Source organism: Carassius gibelio, chromosome B7 (assembly GCF_023724105.1).
Source record: "Carassius gibelio isolate Cgi1373 ecotype wild population from Czech Republic chromosome B7, carGib1.2-hapl.c, whole genome shotgun sequence".
Classification (NCBI taxonomy): domain Eukaryota; kingdom Metazoa; phylum Chordata; class Actinopteri; order Cypriniformes; family Cyprinidae; genus Carassius; species Carassius gibelio.
Genome location: NC_068402.1, coordinates 20,093,310 through 20,114,977, shown reverse-complemented (window position 1 = coordinate 20,114,977; position 21,668 = coordinate 20,093,310). Strand labels below are relative to the sequence as shown.

Here is a 21,668-nt window from a genome sequence, read left to right as displayed (position 1 = left end):
GGACGCAGGTTTGTGACACACACCCAGAGAGAGCAGTCACACACAGATCACACACACTATCTATAATATAGAATATATATACATCTGTGATCACACATCCCGACCTCACCCTTTCCTCCACCTGCACTTTCACGTTCTACTTCATAGGACCTCAAGAGTATGACCTTCACTAACCTCAGCTTGTGTCATCTGATTATATGTAGCTTGATAGATATTAGTTTCCAAAAAAAAAAAAAAGGTTTATTTTCTTTAATGGATTATGTAATGTAGTATGTTCGTTCTATAGCTTAATGGACAGATCTGCTGAATCATATATAAAATGAACCCGTTTCCCTCAAGAAGTCTTTTGACATTTTCTCATGTTACAAACCCATCAGCTGACACATCGCACTTACTGAGCAACCTCCTTCAGCTGTTTGGGTAACAGGAAGTGACGAAGCTGCACATCTCAATAAGAGTCACACATCTGCTCATCCCTGTCTGTCACACAGGGAGCTTGTTATGATCACCTGAGCCTGTTTTATAAACAGACGGACTTCTGACTTCAGACCTCGGCTACTATTACAAACAACGAAACTCGACCTCACCTTCGGTAAACTCAGCGGAGGTCCGAATAAAGCGGCGGGATAAGGGCATTTGTCTCCGTTACATAAGTTTGGTGAGTTTCAAGTTGGTTAAAGGTTTTTCGGTATGAAATGAAAAGGAGAAGAAAAACATTTTACAGCCTGTGTCTCAAAACTTTACAGCTGCCTCCCCTGACAGCATCCTTGGAGGGATCGCCTATCACAGCGAAAATAGGATGGAAAAATGACCGTGTTACATGTCATTGTCAAATAGTTTATTTTATTATCTCTGTAAACTGCCGCATGCGTGTGAAACGATTTGAAACTGGCTTAACTTTCTAGACTTTTCTGCGTTTGATCACACCTTTAATCTTGAGTCAATCAGATGTCATATGAACCTGATATGCTGCGTGGTGGAAATGGTTTCCACTATTAGTTCTGATGGCGTTTATAGAAATTATCACATTGCCCTTTAGTCAATTCCATGTAGAACAACATAAGGACAGGGAAACATCTAGAAAATGACCTGAAGACTGTTCATGCATGTCAGTGGACACCTGTGTTTGGTGGAAAGTACCTGAGGTCATCTCGGTTTTCACTTTTAGAAGACGTACTAATGTTTCTCTTTCTTAAGCTCATCTGCGATATAACAGATGTGGTACTTGAGCTGACGTTCTTATATTGAAAGAATGACAATGAGCTTGATGCGTTTCTTTAAATTAAATACATTGTTGATTAGCCTATTTGTGATTGAGGTCCACAAAACCATTCATAAGGTTATTATTATTAAACATTTTTAATTGAGAATTATCAGAATCTGAAAATTGAATAAATAAGCTTTTTGTTAGGATCAGACAATATTTGGCCGAGATACAACCATTTAAAAATCTGGAATCTAAGGGTGCAAAAAAGAATGAAGTATTGAGAAAATCAGCTGTAAAGTTGTCCAAATAAAGTCCATGACTTGGCAATGCAAATTACTAACCAAAAAGTAAGTTTGTATATTTTTACGGTAGGAAGTGTAAAAAATATCTTAATGGAACATGATCTTTGCTTTATATCTTTATTAAAAAAATATATAATTTTGACTCATACAGTGTATTTTTCACTATTGCTACAAATGGTCTGTAGTCTTTGAGGGTTTGGTCTGCAATTTCAAGCAAACACATTTTCATATTTAGGTATGCTTAATAAGGTCAGTTTCATTTATTATGAGATCCACGGTTGAAAGCTAAATACATAATTCTTACATTTCAGTAGAGTGTAGTGTTGTCCATTTATGGACAGTTGCTAGTTTAGCATGGCTTTACATGCAATGAATTACTACCTTTCAAAATTATATTTGAATATGCTATTTTGTAGCATAAGTCAGTTTATCAATGCTGTAAAATGGTGAAAGATGTGATGGCCTTCATTTTAAAGTGAACCAACAAAATGTCCCATTAGTTCTGTCTTGTCGATGTGTCTCAAAGAGATCAATGCTTTCAAAGCTGCCCAGTGTAGGTTTTGCCTTTGAGGTGGTATCAGTGTACACTTCACTGTTTACAGTTGTAACACTATCCACCTTGATTTCAACGTAAGAGGAGGCACAATTTATTTAAAAACTCTTTGTTTAAGGTTTCAAGCCAACCACTTCTAGTTATTTTAGCTGTAATAAAATACTTAATTAAATAGTCTCTCAATGTGACTGACACACAATATAAAATGTTCTATCATCGTTGTTATCGTAAACACGCTTGTAGTGCGTACAAGCATTGCATAATACTTAAAACAGGTTTTAATGTTCTGGCACTATAGTCATTTAAAGAATTTACAGGAGGTACATATACGCTCATGTCTTTTTGTGTTGGTCTCTCTTTAGGACAAAGATGTTGCTCTTGCAAAAAGTCTTTTGTTGCCAGGCAGCTGCTTTAAGGAAGCGTGTCTTTGTTCTAGAAATTACCACAACGAATGTCACTATACTTGTTCAAAGATAGAAAGTGAAACATAACTTTTTAAAGTTTTCTAATAGCCATAAACCGCAAACACCGAAGCAGTGCCTGAACTGTTAGTCACATTGACAAACACACGATCTGTCAAATAGTCTCTCCTCCCGAGTTCTCAGAAGGAAAAATAAAAAAGCAAATTGGCAGATTGTATTGTAATTATATTGGCAACACCTGGCCGACGAATCCAGCTATTTTATTTGCTGATCTGATCTTGCATCCGAGCATCTCTGTAACACGACTACATCCTGATCCTATCAAACTCACTCACTTTTTTAGGACCGTTCCTGTTGTGTACTTCTTTGTCTTTCACATGTAGAAATCTAATTTAGCCTTTTAAACCACTGAACCAGTTTCTGCTAACAAAACTGGCTGAGCGGTGGTCAGATTCGGTGTAAGTTATTGCAGTCAAGTGATCTGCTCTGAGCGGACAGCCTTCTCTTAGTGCCACTGTGAGAAGCCAGAAACAAGCTCCGGAGAATTCCGCAGCCATTTCACATCTGTTCACACATTTGTGAGCTTGCCCTGACTGCTGTTTCATGACAAGTAGCTAAGGAATGTTCAACAGAGATTTGGAAGAAGATAGAACAGAGGAAAGATGATGATGATGATGATGATGATGATGATGATGAAGGGAGGACTGTTGTTTAAAAGTGTTTTCATGAAGAGGCCGTCTCAAAAAGGTTAACCAGATTGACTGGGGCTGTGGGGCAGGAATGTTGGCTGTGGGGCAGAAGGTGTGGTTTGAAACAAAAGCACTTAATGGTCTAGTGGTGGTTAAAGAGAGCAGATGAAATGGTGGTGGTGTATTGTGAGTATTAAGATTATGTCCTGTTACCAGTGAAAAGGAAATATGCATCTGCTGCAGAAACAGGGCCATCAGTCACTGACAAAATTCTACATGTCTACCGCCCTTTTGTTCTGTCCATTTAGTAAATCATTTTTCTAATTTGATTGTGCTTTTAGTTACCACCAGCACATTTCTCTTAACACAGGTTTATACATTTAAATCCATTCATAATAATTCCTCAGATTGTACCTAAAAATCAGCACATAAATAATAAGAATAAAAAAAAAATCTAATTTAAATTGTCTAAGTGGCAGTGTTCAGTGTTTATTTTTGTGTGTGCCATTTGTACAGTATATGTTTCTTAGAGACCAAGTAAACATTGCCTAACATTGTTGTGAAATTGAAGTGTGTTGGGCTGGCCTAAAGGTATATGATATAATCTTCCTTTTGGTTGTTCAGCTCTCAGGTTGGTTCAAATCATGGCAATATAAATCATGTTGTGTTTTTCAGTGCCTTGCTAAGCATTATTTATCCCTTTGAGCAGTGAGCAATGTTATCAACAAATGTTATCTTGCATTCATCTAAAGGGAAAGAAATGCAAACCAAGCACTGAGCAGAAGACTGAGTTGTTTTTGTTGTACATATCAATTAAAATTAAATACAGTGTGGAATTGTTAATTTCCTTTTTTTCTGGGGGGGGGGGGGGGGGGGGTGATCAACTCAACTATTGGGTGAACTAAATGTATTGATTTTAGGTTGTGTAGTTTATTCCAGCTATTACAATGCAGAGGAAAGCCAGTGCTGTGCCATGATCACCTCTGAGCCTGTCCTGAAGGACACTGCAGATATAAATAACACCAATGAGATCCAGCTGGAAAGCTACTGGAACCGGCTATTTGGTCCCTGATTGTTTGGAAGCAGTTGACATTTCGTTCTTCACAATAAGATGTTTCAATCTGAGATGATTCAAAGAAACAGGCTTTAAAAATGGCTCGTAGGTTTTCTGTATACCTGATCTGAAGATGGTTTGTTTATTTTGTATATTTGTATATATTTTTTTTGTATCTTATATAGCTTGAAGCAGAGAAGGATGGATTATGTTCATATGAAGATGATACAATATTACCCAAAAGCAAACTGAAACCTTATATGGATAACAAATACAATAATAAATCGGTCAGTTTCTGATAAATGCTTTTATGTATGAAATGTAAAGTGGAACAATACTTTCACATGACGAGTTGGTGTTTGAGGTTGTCCGTCACAGTAGCCACCCACCCACATACGTAACTACCAAAAACACACCCTCTGTTTATTATCCCCTTTTACGTCGTCTTCAGCTAGATCTCTCACATCTTCTTCTTTCCAGAGCCACTGCTGAAAAATTATTCTCATCCAGAGGAGTGGAAACCCAAAACCTGAGCTATGGGGGATTATTACGAGATCCTGGGTGTGACGAGAAATGCATCCCATGACGATATAAAGAAAGCGTAAGTACTCCGTGTCCTGTCATGGGCATCTATTTTTACACACGGGACATAGTAGAGCAGTAATGATAACAGTGACTGTGCAGCACAGGGGTTAGATGATCCTGTCCATGTGAGACTTCTCTGCTCTTTGCTGCTTGTCTCTATTAATGTGTGTTCGTCTCAATCCCTCGCTTCTGATGTTCTCTGTTTAAAAAGAAATAAACATCTGCCCATCATTTGAAATACAAGGAGAAAGGGATTGGAGTTTATGGGTAGACGGGGAGCATACAGCTTTTAGTGGTGTTTAGACACATTGGGTCCTTATGCCCCATGCCTTATTCATTTACTGCCTCCCTGGAAAGGGTGTTTTGTCCTTTGTTTGTCAGGTAAGCAAACGTCTATTGAATCCTGATTCTGTAGGTCACTGAATTTGCTGATGGTAAAGGGGGGAATTTCTAAAGCACAGAGCTATGGAGGGTAAACACTAATAAAAGATGTGCAAAGAACAAATCCCCTAGTGTATGGACTGTTTGGTTTAGGCCATTGACCCTGCTGTGTGCTGCTGGGTGTGTATCGCTGACTCAGGCCTAGTGTGTAGAGATGCTGACCTGTTGTTACACCTACTGAAGTCGTATTGTGCAGCATGACCTGTATTGAAAGTAGTTGTTAAGAGGTGCATGACTTTGTAATGGATTGATGTGTTAGCATCATGAATGAGGACCGTGGAGTACTTTACAATAAAAATGAGTCTCCTTTAACTGTTGATTTACATATTATGGGCCCGATTTACTAAACCGGGCAAATTAGAATTGGTGCAATTCCATAAAAGCGCTGATGGGAGGGAAAAATTCTGTGTGTGATTTTACTGACAGCGCGCACATTAAAGCATACAGACAAAACAGAAAGAGCAGCGCAATCTCCTACAAATGCATCTTCAATAAGATAGGTGCATATATATATATATATATGAGTAATGTATATTGCTCAATATCACCATGGCTGTGATTTGGCCATATGTATGAGGACTTTTATACAATAGTTTGACGGCACAAGTATTTAAAAAAAAAAAAGAAACAACCACAGAGTGTCTTAACATTTTGTAAGCAGTACTACTTCCTTCTGCCATGGATTCAAATCAAGTTGGCAGTTAATGGATGATAACAAATCATGCCTATGGCCGAATCACAGCCATGCTGATACAGTGGGTATGGAAAGTATTCAGACCCCCTTCTATTTTTTACTCTGTTATATTGCAGCCATTTGCTAAAATCATTTGTTCATTTTTTTTTCCTCAATGTACACACAGCACCCCATATTGACAGAAAAACATGGAATTGTTGAGATTTTTTTGCATATTTCAGTTTTTCTTTTTTAATAAATATCATATGGTCCTAAGTATTCAGACCCTTTGCTCAATATTTAGTAGAAGCACCCTATTGATCTAATACAGCCATCGGTCTTTTTTGGAAAAGATGAAGCAAGTTTTGATTTGGGGATCCTCTGCCATTCCTCCTTGCAGATCCTCTCCAGTTCTGTCAGGTTGGATGGTAAACGTTGGTGGACAGCCATTTTCAGGGGCCCGTTTCACAAAGGAGATTAAGTGAAACTCTGAGTATGTTCACCCTGAAATGAGGGAAACTCTAGGTTTTCTTTTTCAGAATGGGAGGTTTGTCAAACCTGAGAAAGCAGGGTAAGTCAAGCCATTTCTGAAAGAAAGATAACTTGTACTCCGAGTCAGTTACCATGGTAACTTACTCTATGAACCTAAACTGGTCAGGAGCAGGTTTTCTTTAATAAACCCAGAGTTTCTTTCAGGTCTCCTCCATCTCCTTCATTGATGCACGCTGGAAAAATGCTCTTCTTACTAAGAGTTTTTTCTTCAATTTTTTTTCCCCCTAAGTACAAATATAAAACAAATAATAAAATCAAGATAGATTTTTCTATATAAGAAAATGATATATGATACTTAGTCTTGTTTCCTGGGGCATTTTAAGTGCATTTTACTTAAGTAAAATTATATGCCAGTGTGGTAATAAAAATAATCTTAATGCAAATGGAAAAAAAAAGATTATTTTAAGTGTCTATTATTAAGTGCAAATCTATTGTAGCTCCGCCCTCCATCGACACACAAGGTTAAATACGACACATGTGAATTACAGCTTCAGTGATGTAGGCAGTAATGTTTCGGGCACGGAAAACTAGCTTGTAACGCAATTGATTGGGTTAGAGTCCGGCTTTTGTCGAGCTCCTTCTCACTTCTCACCCATCACATGTCACATTAGAATTTATTTTCAATAAAGATGAACAAAATGTTCTATAAGTGAAGTAAAGTGCCCAACGAGTGTTTAATAATGATACAACTATTTATAATTGTAATAAATATAATCATTTACAATCTGTTATTATTGAATCCTGTTTATGTAAAACAATACTGAGGTGCAAATGTATCTGCCAGTATAAAGTATAACTAGTATCTAATTATTTACACTTAGCCTGTTGCAAAGAACTGCTACTTTAACATTGTAAATAGAATATATCACAATTTTCACTGTAAATTTTTTCTGTAAATGGCATCTAGAGCTACTTGCACTTAGCCTACTGTAAATAGGATCTATCACTAAGAAATTGTTAATTCCACTTAGTGTAAATAGCCACTGCCGTATTTTTCTTACTCTATTGGCAGATCATTGGTAAAATAAGAAAATTGCACTTAAAATATCATTATTAATATTATTATTTTATATACAGTACAGACCAAAAGTTTGGACACACCTTCTCATTCAAAGAGTTTTCTTTATTTTCATGACTATGAAAATTGTAGAGTCACACTGAAGGCATCAAAACTATGAATTAACACATGTGGAATTATATACATAACAAAAAAGTGTGAAACAACTGAAAATATGTCATATTGTAGGTTCTTCAAAGTAGCCACCTTTTACTTTGATTACTGCTTTGCACACTCTTGGGATTCTCTTGATGAGCTTCAAGAGGTAGTCACCTGAAATGGTCTTCCAACAGTCTTGAAGGAGTTCCCCGAGAGATGCTTAGCACTTGTTGGCCCTTTTGCCTTCTGTCTGCGGTCCACACTTAAGAAATCTTGTTTTAATGAGGGTTTGGGTATGTGTTTTACAGGTACAGAAAAAAAGCACTGAAGTGGCACCCAGACAAGAACCCGAACAACCATGAACAGGCAGACAAAATGTTCAAAGAGATCTCGGAGGCATATGAAGTCCTCTCAGATGGTACTACCATTTGTATTTTATTTTTTTAAATATGTTGCCATGTTAATTTGATATATATGTCCCATGCCTTGAGATATTTACTTCATGCAGGTAAAAACAGCATAAAACATAAAAAGCTGTACCAAGATCGATCTATGATCACTCAGTAGTTGAAAGCCATGATTCATGAATGTTTTAAACATATTGAGGTATAGTGCTTGATTTTTACATAAATGTCATCTTTACAAACCAAATTTTCTGTTTAAAAATGACCAGTTACATTTGCTCCAAATAATACGTTAACGTGGTGGGAGGAGTGTGTAATTAATATAAAACATTAATGTGTTGATTTGAGTGAAACTAAAAGCAGCATTTTTTTCATACAGAAAATAAACGGCGACAGTATGATAAATATGGTAAAGAAGGCCTATCTTCTAGAGGTAAGTAAAGTTATTCCTGATTCATGTTACCTGTTGTTTTTTTTATTTTTTTAATGTGGTTTTCCTCTAATTATTACTTGTTGGAAAAAGGAGGCCATTATGATGAGGATTTCATGGGTGGATTCACATTCCGAAATCCAGATGATGTCTTCAGGGAATTCTTTGGAGGCCGAGATCCATTTGCAGATTTCTTTGGTAGGTACATAAGTTAAACTGATTAAATAACAAAAAAATACATAAGGAATAGAAAAAGAAGATATATTATGTTTTTAATAGCAAAACCACGTTTTACCTGCATCATTTCGAAATAGAGGTTTTTGTCAGTGAAAACAGGAGAGCTAAAAATGAGAACAAAATTCCCAAAGAGAGGAAATGAAGGTCATTTAATCTCTCACAGTGTCTCGGTGACCGTAATGATGTGGTTTGAGTTATAATTAGGTTTTGCATGAAATGATTGGAGCTTGGGTTCATTAGATGATTAGACTTCTGTTAATCTACCATAATTATATTGTTCACTAAAAATGTGTTCTTAACTTGGGTGTGTATTATGGGAATTTTTTCTGCACATTACTGAAAGGACTGTTTTACCTTCTATATGTATACATTCAATCATTTTACATCTGTGTAGAATTATTACGACTATACGACAGATAATCACAGGATGTCAAGGACAAAGAAGCTCCATGAAAGTAGTCCATATGACTTGTGTGCTACATTACAAGTCTTCTGAGGATCATCCATGAATAATGGCTTAATATAAATATCCTTTTAGAGCTTGAAAGACTGCAGTCGCTATAAATTGGCAGAATTGTGGAGGGGAGAAAAGTATCTGAAGATTTAAAAAAAATAATAATAATCTTTCCAAAGATAAAATAACAAAAGGTTTAGAGTGGAACAAGGCAGAGTACTTGATGGCTGAATTTCCATTTTTGGATAGACTAATTTGATGTTGTTGAATAATCTTGTAAAAGCATGAAAGCTGATATAGGAATTCAGTAACTGGTGAAAATAGTTTTGTAGAGCTGATCATACATAACACATATTAGTCATCTGTGAAAAACATGCCCACTGACTTTAACTGCTGGGAGCAAATGGCTGTGAACAGCATGTGTGTAAAACATACAGGCACTCTAAATATGGCGAGGGCGCTCAGACTAGCAAGGGAGACGAGAAGAGACTGTGCATCATCCACTAGGAATGTTCTCAGAAATAGCTTCTGAATAAAAGAGCAGCAAGAGAAAGTGAAGGCTAATAGCTTGAGGCTGCTACAGAGAGTATGTGTGCACATATGAGTGTTGTTTTTTCTGTGAGCAACAAGTCAATGTTCTTAGAATTGTTTCAAATTGGAATGTTTCAGGAAGACCATCCATGATGACAGAAGGTCATTGATGCTTATTTGTGTTTATGTAGCCATGACAAGGTTGGGGGTGGGTTAGAATAACTGTGTGTGTGTGAGAGAGAGAAGATATCATGTGCGGTTTTGCCTGCCAAATCAAACTGCTTGAAGGAGATTCAAAAGTTCAATGAAGGTGCCTGAAAATGGAGAAGCATTGATCTAGACATGTTTCAGCGGGCATAATGCTACATTGCAACACTGGTTCTGAAATTATATGGATGAATAAAAATAGACCTGTGAAGCTCCCATCAACCTAGTTTTTCCATGAATTGAAAAGGAAAACCCAAAATGTGCTAATTTATTAAAAGCCTCAAACGGATGATCTCTGCATGAAAGGATCAGTGAGTCCTGAGCAATGCATGTGGCTCCAGGAAGATTCTCTCTCTTATAACATGTATTGGTTGACAGCCAGCTCACAAGTTTAAACTTACTCTGAGTGGCAAAAGGCTAGAGTTGGTCAATAGATTATGTTTTTTGACTAAAACAAGCAGATAGATCAAACTGGTGACCTTTTATTTAAGCCAAGCCATTGGTTTCTGACCTTTTTGACTCTAAATGCCCCCTATTGTCTAACACAATATTCTAAGGTCTCCCATATTGACTAGGATATTTCATCTGGTATTTCTGCTGTAAATAGACAATGCTGCTTGTTTTAAAAAAAAAAAAAAAAAAAAATGGAATAGTTTCGATATTTATTCATGATTTCATTATTATTTACTTTTTAATTACGATTTCCTTTTTTAAATTTTTTTTTATAAACCTATTTGTGTCATTGAACTTTTTATATCATGAATTAATTTTCTTGACACTTTTTATGTAAATCTATTCTCAACTTTATTCCAACATATTTTACATGCACAGCCATGATATTGTTTTTCTTTTGATTTAGCTGATGACCCCTTTGAAGATTTCTTTGGTGGGCGGCGTCACAGGGGTGTTAGCAGGAGCAGGACGACAGGTCCATTCTTTCCTGGGTTTTCTCCATTTGCTTCCCCCTTTTCTGGTTTTGATGCAGGTTTGTTAGTGTGTGTGTGTGTGTGTGTAGCTAGTGAAAAATCATATTGGTTTATTTAAACATCATTTCTGTAGGTTTCACCCCGTTTGGCCCAATGGGTGGGGGTGGCTTCACCTCATTTTCCTCCTCCTCATTTGGGGGTGGTGGGGGTGGAGGAATGGGAAACTTCCGCTCCGTCTCTACATCCACCAAATTCATCAATGGAAAGAGGATCACCACCAAACGGTACCGAAAAACATTCTGTAATGGCCTCTAACTGTTTGAATGATGATTCACAACCTCAAGCCTTTTACACAAAACCGCTCTTGTATATTGTTCACTCACTACATATCTATGCAAAATACTCATAAACTGGTGCTTATTTGACTAAGCCTTAACTGCTATCTATGGTAATAATTGAACGGTTAATGTTGGCTCACTCTACAGCTAACCTATTTTGTCATCACAGTATTGTAGAGAACGGTCAAGAGAGAGTGGAGGTAGAGGAGGACGGTCAGCTCAAATCTCTAACAGTCAATGGTAAGGACCAGCTTCTCCGACTGGACAAGTGATCTCTGAACTCTGCAGATGAACATACAAAACATTTTAACCCAAACATTCCTAATCATAACCAACCCTCTCAACCAGGCTGATGGCTACTAAAACACCTGCTCTCCACCAGTCAGCAAGCCAAGAGTAGGTCACGTGACGCATGCATGTGATGTGAGCTTTTAGGTGGCCCTGTTACCCTCTGTGCAGTGAACTGCTGACCTAAACAGGGTGAACTCTCATTCCAATGTAAGCGGCGGGGGGGGGGGGGGGGGGGGGGGGGGGGGGGTTTGGGAGACTGGGACCATTTATTCCTCAAAAACAGGAGACCTTCGTTCGAACAAAGGCAATTCATTCCTTTCCGTCAGCTGATGACTGTTCTTTCATCCATAAGTGCTTGTTGCCTGTTTGAAGCTGGAGCTTAACCGCTTGTATCTGCTTTCTGCTGTGGAACTGTTCAAATGTTGAAGTCTTAACCTCTCCACTATGGAATATTTAATATGATCTAACCAATGTTAGGAGCCTCCATTTGTTTATAATATCAAGCTGTTTATAAAATACATCTTCATTTGGCTTTACACCAAACTATTGCATAACCTGAGACCTTCTATTAATAAGAATATATATATTGTGTGACTTAACATTCAGGACATTTTGTTCTTTTTGAGACAAAAAGCAAAGATGGACAAAGTTTCAGGTTCAATAAATCTCACTTTCACCTGTTTGGAATGTTGCACTCAGTTTCTTTGCTGTTTTTTTTATTTTTATTTGCTTGGCTGATGTCTCATCGCAGCACTTACAAAATTAAAACGAGTAAAACCATTGCCTTCTAATCTGCTTTTACATCACCTTCTGTTTCCACTAGCTTCTAAAATATTCCCACATGCATGTGCACATACTTGATTTATCTGGTTTGTTCTACAATGTTGATTTCAGGACACAAAAACAAGTTTTCACATTTTGATTAACTGCAAATATATGCAATGATCACTTGCTCCTGCAGTCTTTGACAGCCATGATGTGAAAAGCTCAAAGCCTCCGCAGATGTTCATGTATCCAGACCTTGTCCTTCTCATATTGATGTAAATAGCCTCAATAATCCTCAAGATTGTGAACACATATGCTAGCGTTAACCAATAATGAATTATGATTATCTATTTTATAACCAAATCAGGAAATGCCAGGATGACAATTGGATCCTCTGTAGAAGTAAAGATTTAGCACTACAGAATCTTTTCATGATGACCTGACACACACAGTGCAGATCATTACAAGATGGGAACTGAGACGCAGCAAAGGAGTATTAATTGATTGCATCTATACATATTTAAACCATTTATTCAACACTTTGAAGCTTTTTAAAGAATTTTAATTTAATTTAAAATTTTATTTTTTAAAATATAAATCAGTAATAAAAGATGTAATAAATACTGAGCTCACTATTTTAAATAAACAAAGCTAATGATTTTTTTTAAAATGTATTTGCAGGGCCAAAATGTCCTCACTATAACAATGAAATATTTTGGGGTTGTGTGTCTCCTGTATGCACATGAGCAAATATTGATTTATGCAAAGCCCGCCTCACTTTCCTTTGTATTTTGATGTAATCTGTCTCCAAAATTATATTCAGAAACTGAAAATAAAACATTTTCTTCCTAAAAAAAATATTAAGAGATAATATATATTATTAAGGTTGCCAAATCCAGTTCAACTTTAACCCTGTTTAAACGCACTTAAACCAGAAAATGAAAGATATTCAGGAGCACTTGTTAATCAAGACAGGTGTGTTAGATCAGGGTTGGAGCTGTACTCTGAAGAAACAGGATTGGGCAAGCCTGGAGTAGAGCTGCTCTATTTTCTGATTTGTTGTCCAATGGCGCCCCCTGTAGTCTAAATGTTACACAAACATTTCCAGTCACTCTTGCCTTGTCCTTTACCTTTAATAATAGCAAAACAGATTTGACATTTGCTAATGATGAATGCCATTTGAAGGGCTGTTAACCTTTTCTGTAGCGGTGTAATTTCGACTCCATATTGTCCACTGAAACGCAAAGACAGTGTCTAATCTATAATGATATTGCAGCACTAGAGGGCGACATTTCTTCAGTGATAACGAAATGTTTTTGATGTCATAAAATATGCTTACAATTTTATAAAGATGAATTTAACAAAAACATTTTACTCACAAGGTGTAACACGAATGACTGACCTTTTACAAGGACTTTACAAAATAATAATAAAACGGAGCATAACACCTTTTAGCTGTGAACATGTTTACAGTAGGCTAGTTTGTACTTTATGGCTTAAAAATATCACAAACACACTAAATGTAATGTGTATTTTTTTTTGTATGTGAAATTTTCTAAGCCATCCCAGTAAGAAAACAAATTATATACTGTAGCTGACAAATGAAAGCAGGCCTCAAAAATAGACTTATAGACATACAAGTCAATGAAGACAAAAATAGACATTCATTTCCTTCCTCATTTTTCCTTGTCTCTTTCTTTGATGAATGATCCAAATTTGATCAAAATCATCCACAACTGTGATGAAACCGGAAGCTGAAAACAGTCAAAGCCTGATGAAGAGTGTTTTCCCTCGTGTTTTACTGCTGTCCTTCCAAGGCTTATGAAAGATGGTAAAGATAGGAGTGATGCATGATAAAACATGAGGCCAGCTCTGGGTTTGAGTTAGTGTCTGTTGAGATGCTATCAGAACGTCAGAATGGTGGGAAGTGTTTGCTGTAGACTTTGGTCTCATTTAAAGATGGGGCTGCTCACTTTCCTGACTTTGTGAATGATTTTTTGGTGTTTTTATCTGTTGGAAGAGTCTCAGCCTTTTCCTTTAGAGATCCTCAGAGACTTAATTTCTCAGTGATGGCCATACTTTTTGTTTTTCATGTCATCTTGTTGCATTTGTTTTCTCCAGGCACTGAAAACATGCTCTATTCATTGTCAACCATTATTAATTCTGTGAGTAACAGTGGCCATTAACATCAGGATACCAAGATAAAGCTAGTAGCAGCCTATTCAGCTGGCTATGTTTCTTCAACACAAGTGCACCTTTGAGAAAACTAACAGACAATTACTGTCACCTTAAACCTCAGACACATGAAAGTTTATGCTATTTGCAGCTCAAACAAAGCACATCTTTGAAACACCGTGTAATTAAAGAAAAACTGAGATTTGAACAGAGAAAATAATTAATAATATGTATTAACATATAACATATAATGTATTAACATTAACATTACAGTTTTTAACTGTTTGCAAGCAAAATATTTATTTCGCCGCTGAAAGTAATTAAATGATAATGGATTAACAGTTCCTGTCATTTCATCCGGGTAACCTCCATATAATAGATAGGCCTAGTGCTCTGAAAGCAAGGACGCATTCAAACAATAAAAACACCACCTTGAATCATTCCCGCTCCTTCATGAATACACCAGGCTCGCGCAAGACTCTCTATTTCATTTCTTTATTTCCCCTTCATATTTAAAAAGCTAGATATGATCTCTCCACTGCCTTTCATGGACGAATAAACGTTGCTTGTTATTCAAAGCTCGACGACGAAAAGAAACCTAAACACTAAAGGTTTTCACTCCGCTGAGAGCTAGTGAGCGGGACACTTCTTTTCCACGTGTAGTCCCTGACTGGGATTTAGACACCGCGCCATGATTTGCTCGGATGCATGTCAGAACAGCATCTGAATGCATGCTTTATATGGACGTGCGCCTTCGAGTTCACGGGGTCACCGTGGCGACCTCGCGATAATAACACGTCCAGTCCATAGACTGTATAAAAACAATCATACGCGTGGAAATTGAGACTTGCGCGGGCTGCTTTTGTCTCTGTTTTGACCAGGCTCGTTACGGTTTGAGCCTCTTCTGTGACATGTTCTTCTCTCATCTGTATCTCTTCCTTCATCTTTCATTTTGTATCATTGTCTTTTGCCATTTCCCCCTCTACTGATCCTTAATCTGTTTCTTTCTTTTTCTTTTTCCCTGCCAGGGATGAAAAAGCTCAGGATAGAGATAGAAGAGCACATTTAGATTTAGGCTATACTCTGTCCTCTGCTCACATGCTAGTTTGAAGTTCCTGTCCCAAGTTATATATAGGGATATGTCACTCTTTTGACAATAAGAAAGTAAATATCCATCTTGATCTATGTATATACAACACATAAACTTTTCTGTGTAAAACATGCATCAGACATTTACAGATATAAAGGCACTGAAACTAAACAATAAATAAACTGAAACTGCAACAGCTAACAAGGTAGGCTATCTACATTTAGAAGAATTAATATATAGTAACAAACTATCTTATTGAAATGGTCCTCTTTTCCACCACATGGAATGGTAAAAATCCAAGATTATTAAAATAATATCAGATGCTCCCAGTTGTAATTACGATTTTGAGTGCACTGGTCATGGCCGTTGAATGATTGAATCTAATTGGCTGACGAACGTTCTGAGGTGTGCAATTATTTTCAGGGAAATGCACGGCGAACGTAGTTCCAGGCAGCTCTCTTGACCGCATTACAGTTCCATATCACTTTGCACGGTCACGCAGTTTGCACAAAAATGTGTTGTCAGCGTTGCCCTAACGATCTTATCAATTAGCCTATATAGTGTAGCAACAAAAGGTAATAACAGCGCTGTTTAGAGATGCTGCAGGAGAAGACTGTTGAGGGATGCACAGAGATAGCCTAACTTATACAAGCTCTCTCTTTCTTTCTCTGCGTGCCCCTGTCGCTCTTGCTCTCTTTCTAATAACTTCATTAATAACGGCATTAGAATGCCATCAAAGACTCAAGCCTCCATTACCAGCTTTACAAAAAACGGCCCGTCATCAATTATTCCTTACTCATGTTGTTCCAAATTTGTATGGCATTCTTCCTTCTGCTGAAAACTAAATATAATAAAATAGGCGTAATAATGATAATAAGAATAACAACATCAACAACCATTATTATGATTTATTAAATATGTGTTATATATATATTTTTTAAACTGTCTTTTAAAGAAATCACATGGTTTTGGAATGACATGGTTGAGGGTGAGTAAATGATGCCACCATATTCTTTCCTTTAATATATGTGACCCTGGACCACATAACCATTTATAAGGGCCAATTGGGCTATTTTGAAATTGAAATTATCAAAATATCTTCATGGAACATGATCTTAATGATATTACTGCAAATATACGTTACCTGTGCTACAGTAATTAAGACAGGTTTTGTGCTCCAGGGTCACCTATATCACTTATAATATTGTTGAGTATGTTATCATTTAAAGTAATTAACTTGTTGATGTTAAAAGAGGATCCATAGTACAAACAGTGACATTTCCCAGTGTTACCTTAGGCAGCTGTTGTTGTGGTTTGGGACACAATGATTCTTTTCTGCAAATTCAAGTAAGACGGTCCGCCAGACAACAAGAGATGTGGTAAAAGGCTTGTGGCTTGTCTTCTAAATGTATTCTATTTTTCATCTTTTCATTGGGGGGTTGTTGGTAGGTGGAGGAGGGTGTTGCAGCAGACGCAGGCCTTTTCCGGAGATGAAAAAAGGTCCGGTAGTTTGAGAAGCAGCATCTGTCCCTTTTCTTCTCCTCTCTCCCCTTTAATTACACAACACAATAGCCATGAGATGTGCCCATAATCTGCACGCATAATCAGCCTCTCTTTTCTCTTTCCCGAGCCCCTATTCCGTACGCTAATTCAATATAAATGTAAATTAACACGCGGAAAGAATAAAGAAATCTCAATCTATTTACATGACTAATCACAATAAACGCGTTCCACATGAAATATGAATGAATGCATCACGATTATGGGGAAAAGGGGTGGTGGGTGGTTGTGAGGCAAGGAGTGCTTTAGCAGCTATTAATTTTTATTTTATTTTACAGTCTTCTCATACACTTCTGTGTATTTGTTGGGTGATGCACAAGTGTCTGTAAATGGCAGGTTATGTGTGATATAAATGAATGTGTTAGACCGAGAGGTGACAATATGGTAGCATTACCAGTTCTACTTGATCCTGAATTAAAATGTCATCTTGCTAAATTGCTAAGAAATGAAAATTTGTGGCTGAATTGATATCTGAGCTGCAACAAGAATAATTAATCACTGGATTTGCAGAAGTGTTTCAGCTTCATGGATTCAAATTCATAGTTAGAGGCAGTTGATAGTAATATAGTATATATATATATACTTCTGTGAAACCAAATAAGAACAAACTAAAAATAAAGATTTTGTGAAAAATAATGAAGATATAAAGAAACAAAATAAGTCAATACAAAACAACCTTAATAATGTTTTGTATCATATAACTTTTGTATCAACTTGTTTTTTAATATAATTTAGGGAATTAAGCTGTGAAATGGCAAAGGAATAAGGTCAGCAGAAACAGGTGAAATTTTTTTTTTTTTTTAAATCTTACAACATTTGTCTAGAAGCAGAAGCTGTTCAAGCAGAGTACATACATGCAATCAGTTCAGTATCTTGACTAGAGGTATTAAACAAGCTTTCAGGAGGAATGTAAAAGCACTATAACTGTAGAACTATTAGAATGAATGTGACTTTCCAAAACAAGCAATATTCCTGACTAGTATGCTTTTTGGATATTACAGGAATTCAATAATAGCCAACCTGATCATGTTTGTTTTATGTGTGTAGGTGAGCACTGACAGATATTTCACATGAATAAAAACAATAAACCCAATTTATTTATTATAAACTGCTAATGTTCCAAATCATTTGTCTGTTTTATGCGGTACAATAAGTTGCAGTGATTAAATTAACATAATTCATGAAGGTTGACTAAATGATTGATTGTGCATTGAATATTATCATCACAGATTATTAAGATGGAGTACACTTTGCATAGTTTTGTCTTGTTGTTACACTGATGTCATACAAAAATGATGTTTTTCTATTTGTGTTTAAGCCCTCTGTCTACTTTTTCTCATAAGCAATGCAGAAAAATATGAGAAGGAATTGATGCCCTGAAGCGAACTGGATGATGTTAGATTTGAAAGAAATAAATAAGTGCCCAAAGATCACAGCAGAGCCTGTGCCTACATAAACACTGTGTTCCAGCAAACGCAACATCAAGTTTCCTTCTGTTTGGGTTTGCTTGTACTACTAACCAGCCACAGAAATGCACTTCAAACCTCAACAGTCACAGCTTTTCTTTCATAGTGGATAGGACAGGGCTATCAGACTCCTAAATAACCTTATACAATTCATACAGATAGTCGAGTACTTAGGATACAGTAAAAGCGTATAGTGAATACACAATTATTGTTTTGTCAATACACAGATATGGCACACTGATATGCATTATATAAGTGATATTAAGACAGAGTCAGAGAAACTTTAATTGTAAATGACGTTTATGAGTATTATGACTATGAATGTTGGCCAAAATGTGGCTAGTCTATATTCTAAAAACTGAATTATATCATGCTGTGCATTCAAAGTGCATGCACAAATCAGCAAAAGTGAAAAATAATAATAAAAAAATAAAAACATAAAAAGGTAATCAACATTTCATCTGAGCTGTGTCTGGTCTTACTCACAGGTATTTCTGCTGACAATGCATTGGAGGACAGCCGCAGACAGAATGCCCTCACTGGTTCTGCCCCGCACAACCGTTACCTTCGAAATGTGGCCCAGAACCCTTCAGAGGAGGAGGAGGAGGAAGACAGAGGCCTGCAGAATCTGGGACTTGCCAGAGGTTTGTGTCTCAGCTGGATGCTGTGCCTGTCGGATAGAGGCCAGGATCACAGGAGCAGAGCTGTTTCATGCAGTGTTGATTTGTAAAGATATTCAGTTTTCTGTTTTTCCAGGTTTCATGAGTGAGTCAGATATTAAAGATTTGTCAGCGTGGTGGAGGTGCTGTCTGCTTGCTCATGAAATTTATTTCAGCAGGCAACTTTCATAGCTAATACAACTGGCTCTTGACTGGTTCAAGCACTCAACAGTATCTGGAAATGAATTTCTATTAAAGGTTCCAACAAAGACATTCCAGTGGAGTTAATGGTTTAAAGTGATTGAATTCTTCTCTTCTGTGAGCCACAGATAATGTCTATAACAATTAGAATGATGTTTTTAAATATTAGTCAAGTTGTTTTGGTTCTTTTTTGTTGTTTTGTTGTATTAATGAACATCAAAGCTCATTAAAGTTCCTCAAAGTAAATCACTTTCATTTTTGTAGGGATTTTTGACACCAGGAGAAAGAAACTATTGCTGAAGGAATCAGACACCAAAAAGAAGCGGATGCCAAGAATGACTCCTCGGATTGGAGTGTGGTTCTAACAGTATTTTGCAGTATATATATATATATTACTGTTCATTTTCTAAAAATGGAGGAGTTATATAAAGAAATGCATATTAGGTAGTCACACATGCACAGAATTATTCTTTTTAAATAGAGTACATAGAAAGTTTATTTTTCAATGTTCTGCTTTGACATGTTGCATTCATCTAGGGTTGTCATAATCATATGTCCCACTAAAAAGTTGCAGTCGCATCAGCTCATTGTAACTATTGTTTCTCCATTCAATTGTTATTTTTTTTACTGTTTTTACTGGATATAGGATAAAGTTAAAAACAATCTGCATTAACCAACCCTATCTAGTGATCCATCACCATGCATGTAATGCAACTGCTCTTTCATTATCTAGGTTTAATGTGTAAAAAGCAATCACACTCTCTTTTGTACTTACTTTATTCATGGTTTTAAGGATATTGTAGGACATTCCCCTGCATTGCTGTGTTACTGAAACCCCCCTAAACATATCACTCATAGGATAATTAAACCCAGCTGAAATACATTTATTCATGTTTTAAAACACTAAACAGAGGTCTTCATTAGTTTGTAAAATTATGTTTAGATGACTCACATGTCTGTTTTCAGCACTTTGATACAGTTTTAATGAAGATAATAATTAATTCTAAACATAAAAGTGAGGCATTTTTAAGTTTGTGTGTTTGCCCCACATTTGGTGCTTTATATATTTTGTATTAAACGATGGAGCACAAACTCAGGATTGACATGATATGTAAAAGATGCTTAAAAGCATAACTGTAGAGGTGAGAAGGAGACAGGTTGATGTGGGAAAATAGAACTGGTCGGACTAGTGCTCCAAGAATGGAAAGAGAGAAAGACAAGGGAGAAAAAGAAGGGGAAAAGGTTTTTAAATTATTCATTCTCCAATGTGAAAGAACACGTTTTCACCAGTCTGCCTTTTGATCCAGTCTTAAGCACTGTATCAATATTTCAGAGAAAACTGCTGATATGCTATGTCCTTTCAGAACTGACAGCATGGCTTTAATTTACCCCGACTACTGCATGTGTGCTTTTCGTTTAGTTTTTGATAAGAAACAGAGACCCAAATCTATGGAAAATCATAGTTCCTATATTAAAAAGGGAAATAGAAATTAATAGATACAAAGACACATCTTTTAGTAATACACATTAAAAAAGTTTGTTAGTTATAGTCAGTTTTTGCTGATGCTTTATCAATATGTATTAATTCTTAATAAAAATGTATGCTGTTAATTGGTAGTGGTGTGAACTGAGGCAGTTTTAATAAAGCACTGTTCTTTTCAAAGCCATGAATGTCTGTTTATGCTGCACAGCAATAACTGATAAACTGTGTTATTGGGGAAAAACACAATAAATTTGAACTATACTAGAAAATGGCTTGTTTACTTAAAGCTGTGAAGGTTTTTCTTTGTAATACTGACAAAAAGGCTTATTTCTGAAGCGTGTATGTCTAGTTATTTCTGCCTTTTTTAAACATACACCAATAAAGCCTGAAAATTGCATATTTGGTATTTTCTGTGAATATAATATCACTAATTTGTAAAAAACAACAACAACAAAAAACAACAACAACAACAACAAACAAACATTTTTTTTGTGTGTGTGTGTATTTCATATAATTGCCAATGCAGCTTGTGGAGTACAGAATTATTCATGGCAAGGTATGTGCACATGACCTGTAGAGTAATTTGGTTGACTGAAGTCTCACAGGGCTTAATTAGATAGCACAGCAGAAGTCATATCGGTTCGCTCACCTTCTCTCCATTGCTTTCAATTTGCAAGCTGTCTCAACTCAGATTAATATAGATCCTGATGGGAAGGAACACTTCAGATTCAGGTATTTGTTGCTGACTGAGAAAGGAAAATGTCAGTGGTGTCATTAAAATCAAATGTAGTGTTTATAAATGTGGCATGTGGATCTT

General features: G+C 36.4%; 1 protein-coding gene across 2 annotated transcripts; it reads left to right on the top strand.

The window, feature by feature from the left end:
* Positions 1–431: 431 nt before the first annotated feature.
* Positions 432–21,120, top strand: LOC127962487 (dnaJ homolog subfamily B member 6). Of its 2 annotated transcripts, XM_052562069.1 has the most exons (10): positions 432–658; positions 4,708–4,828; positions 7,943–8,052; positions 8,418–8,471; positions 8,562–8,666; positions 10,757–10,882; positions 10,957–11,107; positions 11,331–11,401; positions 18,997–19,152; positions 19,633–21,120. In XM_052562069.1, the coding sequence occupies exons 2-10, from the start codon at positions 4,764–4,766 to the stop codon at positions 19,731–19,733; spliced, it is 939 nt and encodes a 312-aa protein (XP_052418029.1). In that variant the 5' UTR covers positions 432–658; positions 4,708–4,763; the 3' UTR covers positions 19,734–21,120. The 2 variants fall into 2 exon arrangements, with proteins under 2 accessions (XP_052418029.1, XP_052418030.1); XM_052562070.1 differs by lacking the exons at positions 18,997–19,152; positions 19,633–21,120 and adding an exon at positions 11,510–12,133 and having other exon boundaries at positions 434–658.
* The last annotated feature ends 548 nt before the right edge of the window (positions 21,121–21,668 follow it).

What these genes read in the sequence shown, in the direction of transcription:
- LOC127962487 (XM_052562069.1), top strand. Translation starts at nt 4,764, where the DNA reads ATGGGGGATTATTACGAGATCCTGGGTGTGACGAGAAATGCATCCCAT. An exon ending in ATATGAAGTCCTCTCAGATG is followed by an intron (nt 8,053 to 8,417) that starts GTACTACCATTT and finishes TTTTTCATACAG; the next exon opens with AAAATAAACGGCGACAGTAT. An exon ending in CAAATCTCTAACAGTCAATG is followed by an intron (nt 11,402 to 18,996) that starts GTAAGGACCAGC and finishes TCTTACTCACAG; the next exon opens with GTATTTCTGCTGACAATGCA.